Source organism: Microcaecilia unicolor, chromosome 5, assembly GCF_901765095.1.
Source record: "Microcaecilia unicolor chromosome 5, aMicUni1.1, whole genome shotgun sequence".
In the NCBI taxonomy this organism is placed as follows: domain Eukaryota; kingdom Metazoa; phylum Chordata; class Amphibia; order Gymnophiona; family Siphonopidae; genus Microcaecilia; species Microcaecilia unicolor.
This window is the reverse complement of record NC_044035.1, coordinates 41,841,660-41,854,591: the sequence shown is the minus strand read 5'-3', so window position 1 is coordinate 41,854,591 and position 12,932 is coordinate 41,841,660. Positions and strand designations below refer to the sequence as shown.

Genomic DNA, 12,932 nt, shown 5'->3' with positions numbered 1-12,932 from the left:
ACTGGAGGTCATCCCCGATTTCCTTCGGTGGTCATCTGGTCATTTCAGGCACTTTTTTGTTGCCTTATTCGCAAGAAAAATAGGTCTGGTGAAAACGTCCAAGTGTTCATCAGGGACATCCTTGTTTTTTTAGATTATGAGTCAAAGATGTCCAAGTGTTAGGCACGCCCAAGACCCGCCTTCGCTACACCTCTACCACGCCCCCTTGAACTCTGGACGTCCTTGCGACAGACTGCAGTTGGAGACGTCCAAAATCGGGTTTCGATTATACCAACGTCTCTGGGTGGACGTCCATTTTCCGATTTATGTCGAAAGATGGACGTCCTTCTCTTTTGAAAAAGAGTCGGATAATGGGCTAGATAGCATAATTGTGGGCAACGTTCGACGTTGTCTTTTTCAGTTTATTTTGTATCTATGGAAGGTATATTATGAAAATATATATGAAAAATATTATAATTAAAAGTGGAGCTTTTTTTATGACCTATGATTAAAAAGAGCCTCCTATATTTCTGAAGGTTTTGCCTTACAAGTAGAAGTGACTCATGTTTATTGAAGTCTTTTTTCTCCACTTTATACAAATTTAAGAAATTATATGACAATCCTGAGGTTACAGAATACTTTTGATGTAGAAGTTGAGTTTTGATACTAGATAGGCTCACCCCATCTCCAGTTCTCAATCTAACCTACTTAACAGTATCCTGGATATATATTAGCAAGATCTTTTGAGGTAAACCCCAACCATCACCGGATGAATCCCATAATTCCTCTGGATTCTACAAGCCAATGATTCAATTGCAAAAACAAACAACTGCAGGAACAGTGGGCAACGCTGCTTCATAACCCTCTGCAACCAGAATTCAGAAGATTGACAGCTGCTCAACAATATCAGGGCCCAGCCAACCTGTTATCCATTGGTAAATTTGTCCCCAAGTCTAGAATCTCTCTCTTCCTTCCCGCACCCCCCCCCCCCTTGTGTGCGAGTCCTGCGTCCCTCCCTCTCCTTTCAGCCAACTCTCCTTTTGTCCCCACAGTGCCTGCACTTCTTCTCCGACAGCAGGCCAGGGCCTTTCCTCTAGCACCTCCCCCCTACTCTGATGCAGTTTCCTGTTTTCCACGAAGGCAGGATGTGTCAGAGGAAAAGCCCACTCCCCCAGGGCTAGTGTCTGGCAACCAAGGAAGTCTGCCTGGTTGTTTTCTGCCACAGCAGTAAAACCTACAGAAACAGTCTGAAGTTGCAGCACATGAAGTTAAGGCTCTGCCCAAACACACAGTTCTGCAACTACACTTTTTAACTGTCTTATTTGTTGATGTAAGAATGCCACTGCGGTAGCAGTGCTTTTTTTCTAGCGAGGAAGCTGCCGGTACTCAAATGCCAGGTCACCCTTCATGGGTGGGGTGATTACTGAGGGACCCACCCCACAATAGCCAGGCCCTTTGCAACCAGTCACAGAATCTGTGACAAGGCAGAATTGGTGTGCAGAGCCTGAGCTCTTTCATTAAAACTTGGGGAATGTGGGTCAATTTTAGCAGACAGTGGAAAAGGTGCCAGTAATTGGTACCCCCTCAAAAAAAGCCCTGGTTAGCATACATTACCCAAACTGTTTTCCCCTCTATTGGGATAGGAACCCAAACAGAGCCAATCAAATGGCCCATTGTCCCCGGCTGACTTGATCAGCCATGACGCCCTCAAGGCTGACCAATGCCCCTAGGCCATCTGATCCATGCAGTTGCCACCAAGTAGGCTTGGTTGGCATCCGCTATGATCATCGGCCACCCCTCCCCCACCAAAAATAGGCAGCTCGTTTGGCTCATGTAGGCTCTTCCCCATGGCATTAACTACAGGGTTGCTGCCATGGTTCCCATCAGCTAAGGATAATCCCAGACTGTTACAGATGCTTGCTTGCCCTACCCTGCATGAGGAAGACCATCCCAAGCCTAATTTAAAAAAGACATTATTTTATTTATTTGTTCTATGTCTATTACCTTTAAAAAAAAGAGACTAAAACGGCTACCACCACTTTACAGGAAATCTCTAGCAGATCAAGCTTATCCACACTCGAACTTCCCATACCCCGCCTACTCTTCTAAATCACACAAACATAAATGCAGATTCGATCAGCCACCAAACTTCTCACATAATAATCAACAGAAGAAGAGAAAGCTAACGCCCCACCCACGTATAATTGACAAAAAAAATCACCCAATCGATGAATCGATCAAAGCATCATCTCCACTGCTTCCCTCTTGTTAGCGGGACACAGAGGACAGCAACTGACAAGTTAGTTTGAGCCACACACCGTCTAACGGCCTAACCTAAGGATGCTGTTAAATAACCAGGGCAGTAATTTGCCCTTATAGACCAGCCTTAACTAAAGTACAGCTACAAATACACATAACGCACCAAGACTACCTATTCCACGTCAATTAAAAACGTGGACCTGACTCGTAAAGGCTCCCGATTAGCCAGGGTGCGGTTGCTATGACAAAGGAAAGGCCGCTCCTCGCCTTCCGTGAGTCCTCTTTGTCCGCCGCCAGTTAAAAAAAAAAGTGCGAAATGGCGACGGATGGAAATGGAGCGAACGCAGCATCTCATACTAATTGTACTCACATTGTCGATAACGACAGGTTGATTGGCTATCACATCGTACGACTCCATGGTACCTTCTCCTCAGTCAGAGCCAGCAGGCCGGAGAGACGCCGACTCTGCAGCACGCGTGCGCAGCAGGGCGTCAGTAACTGGTAGTGGTAGTCAGTCACGTGCTACACAGAGAAGGAGGACTGGAGGCAGGGGGGAGGGCAAGTCCTAATATTGCATGTAGAGAATCTGAGATTCAGTTACCGGTTGTGTGGCAGTAGTTCGTGGTCCTATGGAAAAATCAAAAACAACGCCACAGAATAAATACAGTTAACGAGAATTTGTTGGTGAAAAAGGGGGACGGACAAATCCCGTTGTAGCTAGACGCTACTGTTCTGCAGCATTTGAACTGCTTCTACAGCTACTAGAGTCATTTAAAGATACCGTCATCCTCTTTATTCGCCTCTAGTCTGCTTCCCCCGATCCCATCCCTCCCCATGATCCCACCAAGCTAGAAAATGGGGCGGGGCTCCGAGAGAAATCCTGCCTCTGGAGTTCGTGGATTGGCGCAGAGCTCACTCATTGCGCTACGCCACGGTCTGAGCAACAAGCAGTCCGCTGCGCGCGGAGTGGCACAAATCCAAGTTTGTGGGGGTGAGGAGGGAGGGGGGTGACAGAGACGGGTTCTGGTCTTTCTCATCTCCCTATCCCGTAAATTGAGCTGTTGTTGGAACCGAGGCGTTCTAGACCGGTGGGGCTACTGCAGGGTGGTGCCATTCCCATCCCGCTTCCTGACAGAGGCGTAGGGTGATAACTGCGGTAGGACGCGGGATGGATGATTTGCGGCCTAGTGGGGTAGCGGGATCCCCGTCCTTGGTGTCCCTCTTTCCCCCGGGTCTGCACGCCATTTATGGCGAATGCCGGAGGTTATACCCGGAACAACCGAATCCTTTGCAGGTCACCGCTATTGTCAAATACTGGTAAGTGAAAGGGAATGCGGAGGGGTAGGGCTGCAGGGTGACTGGAGAGGAGCAGCCTCTGGGGTAGATGTGGTAGGTAGGTAGGTCGTGAAAGAAAGAAAGGAAAAACACTTGGGACTGGTGGAGCCCTGATAAAGAAAAGTCATTGCATAGCTCAAAAATGTCTCTTTGGCTCGGATTTTTCTTTTATGTGCAGTATCTGATGATGGAGATGTTTTGCAAACCGAAAGCAGGCTTTCTTTTGGAGCTGAACTTATTTCTAACTTTGAATCCACCCTTGCAAGCGGGACAGAGAAACGCGAGTAACTTTTTGAAGGCGAGTTTAGATAACGCCTTTTTGATACAAACGATGGATGGCAAGCCGAAATGATCAGAGGAGCGGTATGCTTTTTTTTTTTATTTTTTTTTATAATGTTGGTTTTCTATCAAAGTTGAGACTTGTAGTCTGACGAAATGAAATTGTGTTGTCACAGACTAAATTCTTCTTATGACCCAAAGAACAGCTGTGCGGTTTCTGAAAGGCTTGCAATGAATCTGTGCTTGAGTTTGAAAGTTAAGATCTAGGAATTAAAATGTTATTGTGGTGTAATATCAGTATTTGATAGTACGTGCTCCTTACTCTTTTGTGGCAGGGCTGCTGTATGATTGAGATAAATTAAAATTGACATTTTTTTCAGCTATTTTATTCCAACCGCATTTTTCCAGCCAAAAAGCTGAACTTATTCAACTTTCCTGACCTTTATCATAAAGGTGGCCAAAGTAGTGAACATACAAAATCATGTCTTGCTGTTTTTATTTTATATTATGGAAACAACATTTTTAAAGGTGTGTGGGGGGCTTTTTTTTTCTTTGCAGTTGTTCATTGTCTTCATACACATTTATTTACAAAATTTAGGTTGAGGTAGGATCATGTCAATGGCTTGAAGTAATAATGTGCACAGTGACATTATGGTTGGTACCATTAAATACTATTAGGCATATTTTCAAAGCACTTAAGCCTTCCAAAGTTCCATAGAAACCTATGGAACTTTGGAAGGCTAAGTGCTTTGAAAATATGCCTCTATGTGACATATACAGCATAACTAAACAAAGCACCAGGAGCCTTCAAGAATAGGGGTGTCACCACCATGCTTTATTGATTATTCTTGACATGGTCCGTGTTTTGGTGAAACACTCCTGCATCAGGGGTCTAATAATGGTATCTAAATCCATGGAGATCAATCCAATATTGAAAAACACCCTTGTCTTTAAAAAGACAAATCTTCAATTAAGGGCAGAGCAGAAACCAAATTGATCCTGTTGAGTCTTTCCTGCTTTCAGTGCAACCTCCGTGTACCAATAGCCAAACATTTGATTTCTGCACTGGATTTAGATACAGTAACTAGACCCAGATGCAGGCATTTTTTGCTGAATCACGGACCATGTTACGTCTGATAAAGTAAGGTTGAGACACTCCTGTTCTTGAATGCACCTTGTGCTTTTTTGACTTTTTACTTTTGCTGTTATGCTTTTGGTTTCCCTGTCCTTTGTGTTTTGGTATACAGTACAACACAGTATACATTGGCTTGTAATTAATGCTTATTTCCAATTCTGTGGAGGACAAACCTTAAATCTGGTTCTAGCTTTAAGACCCACATTAATCTCATGGACCCATCTACCTTACATATACTGAAGAGAAAACGACCCACCTTACCCTCCTCTCTCTATCACCTGTCTCTACCTACCTTCCCATCCTATTACTACCCATCCATCCTTCTATTATGTTATACTTCATTTCCTACTTTACATAACAAAATTCTGTGTTGCCTATTACTATGTAAGCCGCATTGAGCCTGCTTTTAGTGGGAAAGTACGGGATACAAATATAATAAATTGAGACAACGGTAAGCTAGTGGTAGAAGGCCCTCTGGCACATTTTCTTTTTTCAAGTTAAATTTAGCTTAAATGTTGAATTTTTATGCTTATTTTTCTTAATTTACTTCAGTTTGGGGCCTTTTTTACTAAGGCGCAGTAGACCTAACGTGGGCCTACCCCAGGATGCACTGAGGTGTCTAGTGGTAGTTTGGCCAACAGTGCACACTACTCCCGCAGTAAAAAAAAAAATATATATTTTTTTTGCTGCGGGAGGTGTGTTTGGTGATGGAGAGTAGACATGCCTGCACTAATCGGGTAGCGCGGGCACATTACTGCGTGCTACTCAATTAGCGCAGGAGCCCTTAATGCCACCTAAATATGTGGCGGTAAGGGCCACGCAGTAATGGAGAAATTAGAGTGTGGACATAAAAATGACCGGAGCGTGTGACAAACGCATGCGCTATTCACAGTGCCATTCACTTTCTAGCGCGGCTTAGAAAAAGAACACCTTAGTTGTACTTATTTGTGGAACATCTGGATAGTTGTTAAAATATTGCATTACAGCGTTATCTTGGCCAATTAAACATTTTTTGTGATCTAATAAAAGTTTCATTATTTTGTGATAAGAGCGTAAAATGTCCATACTGAGTCACATGGAGGACCATCAAACCCAGCATCCTGTCACAAGCATCCTGTCAAGATGTTATGAAATCGTTAACATGTTGTATCAGTGTAAGCAGTCTAATATGAATTTTTTAGTATTTGTAATTCTTAAGGCTAACTTGTTGTGGTAATTCAGTTGCTGTGGTAGTCCACATGGTTGTGTACAAGTAAAGGTAAACAACTAGACTGTGGTTGAAACATTTGTGGTTTAGCTTTTACATAGTAACATAGTAGATGACGGCAGAAAAAGACCTGCACGGTCCATCCAGTCTGCCGAACAAGATAAACTAAAAGCCACAAAAGTATTATGGTAGTCATATCAGCTACAGCTTATTTGTTGGTCTTTATTTTTACTTATCCGTTCTATACAAAGTTCTGTACAATGCTTGTGATGCTAAAATATGTGAATTCTCACTATATTTTTTTAAATAGTTTTATCCAGTCTTTGAAATATTCTGTCTAGAAAGGTGAATGTTTGTTTTTAAAACTTTTTTAAATATCTTGGTGTGAGCAAATACAACATGACGTAGATGGTAGTATATGTAGCCAATTTAGGAAAGGCATAGAAAAAAAGTAAAAACAAAAACCTTAACAACTTTCAATTAAATATTCAAACATTGGTCTGTTAATCTGTATGCAGTATAACCCAGGTTACCACCATCATGTGCTCCAAACTCTTGTATGCAAATGTTCGTTTGTTTTGTAATTGTGTTGTATTAAAAATTTCAGTTTTAGAACGCACATGAGTGATTCATCAAGAGTTATTGTTCACTAAACAGGTACATTACACTAAGGGGCCCTTTTTACTAAAGCTTAGCGTGCTCTAACAGAATTAGTATATGCTAAATGCTAAGAAGCCCATGGGAATAAAATTGGCTTTTTTGGCATTTAGTATACGCTAATTCCATTAGTGTGTGATAAGCATTAGTTTAAAAGGGCTTGTAAGTGACCAACAGGGAGTGTGCTAACATCTTAAACAAACCCCCTCGAGGGGGGGGGGGGCGGGGAGGGATGTCACGTGCACCCCAGCTCTGGGACATGCTTTATTAAAAAGCTACCATCAATTCAATAAGACTGTCACAAAGCTGTATTCTGTAGGGGGTTAGTTCACGTTGTTTGTCTAGATTTCACGACAGTGGGATTGTGAGCAAAACTACGATATGGGGCAAAGGAAAGGGCTCAGCAACAGGAGCCTAAGATGGCGGAGGGACACATTACACTGATCTTTACCCTGCAAGAGGCAGCAGTATAAGTATTAACCAAGTCTTTCACCATGGTAATGGAGAAGAAACTGGCAAAAATACATATGTCCGTAAAAGAGATAAAGGAAGGTCTAGACCTTTACGCCAACTGCAACTAGAGAGCAGAGGATCACATTGCTTAGCAAGAGGATAGGGCAGACACTTTTGAAGAATTTGTACACCGGAAACTGTTAACAATCCTTCATGGAATGTCTGGAGGGTCACGAGGTCTTTGAAATAATCTTTCTTTTTATAGGTATTCCAGATACAGTAAAAGACGCTGTTGAAAATTGGTTACCAGAGGCCTTGGGACTGCAGGCCCTTGCTGTGCAAGATGGTACTTCCTATTATTCATTCTGGGCAGGTCTGGAGGGACACCAAGGAAGGAGAAATTTAGTTATCTGCTAAATTTGCTTTCCTTTAGCCCCTCTGGACTGGTCTAGATCCCCCCGCCACCCCCAAGCGCGATATAGGGCATTGAGCACGGTCTGAAGTCTTTGCTGTGGATGATCATATGCTCCACTCTCTATGGGGAGTTCTTATATACTGTCCTGTCAACTTTTAATTACCAATCCAAATTGAACAAAGTAATGAGACAGCAATTTTGGAAGACAATCTGGAATTTTATCCTTTTATTCTAGCGCTGTCTCATTTGAGGTGTGTGGCTGTTTGAACTGGGTGGTGCCACAGATGCCAAGTGTGCTATTTTTGTATCCTTCTGCTTTGATATGCTAATACTGAGGTCAGAAGAGGCTTGGCAAGGGTCTTATTGGCTTTCAAAACTCAGTGTTCTGTCTCCACCTGTTGATAGGTGTGCACAACCCATAATTCATTGTGGTCTGGTCCGCAGGGATTAAATGAAAGCAAATCCAGCAGGTAAGACCTAAGACCACAAAGATCAACCAATGTGAATATATATAACTCCTCCACACACAGAAATGTCTTTATAATATCTGCTTGTTATACTATTATCATGTTGCCAAAAATTTTCTGTAATACTAAATGTCTATTTTCTATTATATTTCCACTACCCATGATGTATTGTAAGCCACATTGAGCCTGCAAATAGGTGGGAAAATGTGGGATACAAATGCAATAAATAAATTTCTCATTTTAATGTATTTGATTGTACACCACTTCAATAGCCTTGGGGCTTGCAGGCAGTATATGAAATAATAATGTCCTGTGACTGTTTTGTGACTAGTTTGGAAATTTGATTGTGTACCTCCGAGAGCTGTGATAATCTGTTGACCAATTATAAAAGTTTATTCTTCATTGGTCAGCACTCTGGATGCTGTACTTTAAGAAAACTTTTATAATTGATCATCTTGGGACTTACGTCTTGGCATCTTCCACTCTTGTGTTACTCCTTTGCTTTGCTGTGGAAGTTTTTTTGTTGTTTCCTGTTTTGTTCTTTATAATTTGACCACCATTCTTAGTTTGACATATTGTAATTTATTACAGGGCTGCTACATGAGTACTGTGCTTTCATATTTGGCAGAATTTTGTTTTCTTGGACAATTGTTGATAGAGGATTCATTAATTCATAGATTAGAAAATTAAGATTTGTTTGTAATAGAAAAGTATCTTTGATAGAGTATCATCACTTGTGCAACAGAATTTTCTCAATAGCTGTAAGTGCTCTGCATTTTACATGCAATAAAAAGTTAAAGAAAAAAACAGTGGCTGGTTTTCTGCTGTTACATTTTGTTCTGTTCTCTGGGTCTATCTGTAGGTCTAACGTAAATAACCATTAGCTTTTTGCTGAATTGTTGATCTTTTTTTTGAACAATTAACATAATTCTACTGAATTTCCGATTGTTACAAGTTGGGTCAAATACTTTTTTGACCTGGTATGTACAAAGTTTTTGTATGTGGAAGTTGTCCTTTAAAAAGTTTTATTTAAAATTTTTTTTTTTAAAGACTTGGGTTATGTTGGGTCAAACTGTTGAGCCAACAGTGGTCAGTCTACTACTACTTAACATTTCTAGAGCGCTACTAGGGTTACGCAGTGCTGTACAGATTAACAAAAAAGGACAGTCCCTGCTCCAAGGAGCTTACAATCCAGGTCACATATAACTGACATCTGACAATGTAGATCTGTTTCTCATAGCTCAATTCCTGGTAAGGGGGTAGGGCTCCCCCAAGCCTACCGCCCTAATTTTTTATGGACTTTTCCTTAGCGTCAGGTTCAGGTGAATCTAGAAACTTATGAGTTGTGTCCATCTACCAGCAGGTGGAGATAGTTTAGTTCAGAACTCTCTGTCTTATAGGTCGGGATGCTCCTTGGCCAGTCTGTATTCTTTTGTCTCCAGCAGGCGGACGGATGGCTTCTCATGAGCTCCTGGAGTTATCTGTTAGCAACTCCTGTTCTGGATCTCTCAGTTCAGTAGAGCTATGGGGGGTGCGGCTGAGCATTGACGCCTGGTAACTCCAGGTCACCCCCCCCCCCCCCCCATCCTTCTGCTCTCTCCAGTCCTTTTCCATTCTTCTTCCTCACTGCAGTGGAAGGCTAGATTTCTTAACACATGCACACACGTGCACATATGTTTTGTGGCCAAGTATTTGGGCTTCCTTGTCATCAAGCAGATGAAGCCAATACGTATGGGTTGTGTCCATCAACCAGCAGGGGGAGATAGCACTCAAATTTCATAGTGCCACATGGTCAGCTAGCTCCACTGCCTCTTCAGTATTCTCTATCTCCCCAAGCAGGGTGGTTGCAGCTTGATCAAACTCCTTAAAAAATCTGCCTGGGGGTGGCTCCTGGCTTGCCAGTTGTTAGCCGGGGTGTTAGATGCTATAGCAGCTTCACTTTAAAGGCACATAGGTTAGCTCTTTCCCTGCCTTACCCATCCCCCCAGTGGATGTGAGCACATTAGTTTCACTTTTCCCTGCTCTTTCCCACTCTATACTTGATGGATGCAGGCACATTGGTTCGCCTTTCCCTGCCTTTCCCACTGTTCTGTACCTCCGGAGTTGATTTGATTGCCTCTTTTGCTGTTTTCTCTACTTTCCTCACATCGTTTATAAAAAGAAAAAAAAAAGCAAGAGGTTTTCTTCAGTTTCTACAGCGTGACCGGAGCTTGTATACTCAGTCCAGTGAGGTAAGAGTGTTTTCTGACTCCTCCGGGGAGGGCCCGCGATCAGGACGTTTTTGGCATGAAGCCGCCATTTTGAATTTTCCGCTGTTTTTCGGTGATGGCTGCAGAGAGTGTTAAGCGCTGTTCCAAGTGTGGCAAGTGCAGATCAGCAGCGGGGCTCTGTAAAACGTGCTGTTCAGGCGTAAGAGCCGGCCCGAGCATGGCGAGCGATGATTCTTCCCGCTCGGTGGAGCTGGCAGTGGGCGCCATTTTGAAAGCACCACATGGCATGGCCCCCGCTGAGGCGGAGGGTCTGGAGACCGGAGGGGGCCCTCGAATTGAGGCTGGCCAAAGAGCTACTAGCCCCGGACTGGAATCGGGTGCCCAGGGCGAGTTTTTCTCCCCTGACTTTGTATTATTGCTTCATAATGCATATATGCTTAAAAGAGCTCAGCCACAGGGGTTTTCTACGGCCCCCCTTACTGCCCCTCCGGTGGATGCAAGCCTGGGATTGCCCTCTGAGGCATTTTTCCCTGATAGCTGGCCGCAAGAGAAGCGCAGAAGGGTAAATTCCCCTTCAGAGAGTGGTGCACCCCCCTTTTCCCTCCCGTGGTCGGGATGTGGTGACTCTGAAGGGTCTGGCAGGCCCTCGTGGCCAGAGGAAACAGAGGAAGGTGCAGAAGGGCCACTGCATCCAGATGATCCGTCCGCGGTGAGGATTTTCCACTGCGAGGAGCTGCCAGCGCTTATTTCAGATTGTCTTACAGGTCCTCTCTATTGAAGATCCTGGGAGTGGCGTGGCCTCCTCTGGAAATCCGAGGATGGCAAGTACCAAAAAGCTTGCTCGAGCCTTTCCTTTGCATGACTCCATCCAAGAGCTTATTTCAGCTCAATGGGCTGACCCCGAAGGACCTTTGAAAGTTTCCAGGGCTATGGGGCAATTATTCCCTCTGAGTGAGGAGCATTTGGCTCGCTTTGCAATGCCTAAGGTGGATGCCCTAGTCACAGCTGTGACAAAGAGAACTACCCTCCCGGTTGAAGGAGGTGTTACCCTGAAGGACACGCAAGACCGTAGACTGGAATCAGCACTTAAACGGTCCTTTGAAATTGCTGCTCTTACTATTCGGGCGTCTGCATGCAGTTGTTATGCTGCTGGAGCCTGCCTGGCATGGTTGCAACAGGCAGTAGAACAGCCCGGTGATGGAGCGGAGCCCTTGTCTAAAGTGACTCCGCGAATGGAGTCGGCCTTGTCCTTTTTGGCTGACGCCCTTTATGATATTGTCAGAGCTTCGGCTAAACAGATGGCTGTAGCAGTGGCGGCTCGCCGTCTTCTGTGGCTACGGCGTTGGGTGGCGGACATGGCCTCTAAGCAAAGGTTGGTGAAGTTGCCCTTTCAAGGCCTTCTCCTGTTTGGTGAGGAGTTGGAGAAAATTGTGAAAGGCCTGGGAGATGCTAAACCCCAGTGCTTACCCGAGGATAGGCCGCGGCCTCCCTCCAAGAGTCAGGCGGTTCATTCCTCTTATAGACCTCGCTTCCGTGAAGCTAGAAGGTACCGCCCGGGGCATACTGCTGGGTCCACTTCTCGTGGCCGGTTTTCAGCAGAGGAACTCCTTTCGCTCGGACAAACGTTCCGCAGCAGCAGGCTCAAGACCTGGAGTTCAAGGGCGACCCTCTCAATGAGGATGCGCCGGCCCCCTCCTCGATTCCTGTTATAGGAGGACGTCTTTCCCTCTTTCTCGAGGAGTGGGCCAAGATGACCTCAGATCAGTGGGTCTTGGACCTGATCAGAGAAGGATACCGAATAGAATTCGATGCCCCGATAAGAGACGTGTTTGTGGAGTCCCAATGCGGTTTTGCCGCCAAACGGGCAGTGGTAGAGGAGACCTTACAAGGCTTGATTCACATTGGGGCGGTTTCCCCCGGTGACTCCCGCCGATTTCGGCTGCGGCCGCTACTCCATTTACTTTGTGGTGCCGCGAAAAGGTGGGTCTTTTCGCCCTGTTCTGGTCTTAAAAGAATTAAACAAGTCCCTAAGAGTGCGGCATTTTCACATGGAAACCCTGCACTCGTCAGTGCGGCGGTACAGCCAGGAGAGTTTCTCACGTCTCTGGACCTGAAAGAAGCTTACTTGCACATTCCAATTTGGCCCCCGCACCAGAAGTTTCTGTGGTTTGCGGTGATGGGAAAACATTTCCAGTTTCGGGCCTTGCCTTTTGGCCTCGCCACAGCTCCCCGAACCTTTTCCAAGGTAATGGTGGTAGTAGCTGCTTTTCTCAGGCGAGAAGGTATCCGGGTTCACCTGTACCTAGACGACTGGCTCATCAGAGCGGACTCCGCAACAGAGAGCCATCAAGCTACAGCCAGAGTGGTCTCAGTACTGCAATCTCTGGGCTGGGTCGTCAATGTAGCCAAAAGTCACCTGACCCCTTCGCAATCTCTAGAATATTTGGCACGGTTCGACACAGACTCGGGATGTGTATTCCTACCTGAGCAAAGGTGGTGCAAGCTTCAGAATCAGGTCCGTCTGCTCCTGAGGATG

General features: G+C 44.8%; 2 protein-coding genes across 3 annotated transcripts in view; one reads left to right on the top strand and one right to left on the bottom strand.

Moving 5' to 3' along the window:
• The window catches only part of ACTR1A (actin related protein 1A), a 62,986-nt gene extending 59,957 nt beyond the window's left edge, over window positions 1-3,029 (bottom strand). Inside the window, exon 1 of the mRNA XM_030202832.1 lies at window positions 2,609-3,029. Within this exon, the coding sequence (XP_030058692.1) occupies window positions 2,609-2,656 (48 nt within the window). The 5' untranslated portion in view covers window positions 2,657-3,029. The remainder of the gene's footprint in view (window positions 1-2,608) is intronic.
• A 185-nt stretch (window positions 3,030-3,214) lies between these two features.
• The window catches only part of SUFU (SUFU negative regulator of hedgehog signaling), a 232,700-nt gene continuing 222,982 nt past the window's right edge, over window positions 3,215-12,932 (top strand). For both annotated transcript variants that reach the window (XM_030202831.1, XM_030202830.1), the window contains exon 1: window positions 3,215-3,555. In XM_030202831.1, the coding sequence (XP_030058691.1) occupies window positions 3,407-3,555 (149 nt within the window). In that variant the 5' untranslated portion in view covers window positions 3,215-3,406. The remainder of the gene's footprint in view (window positions 3,556-12,932) is intronic.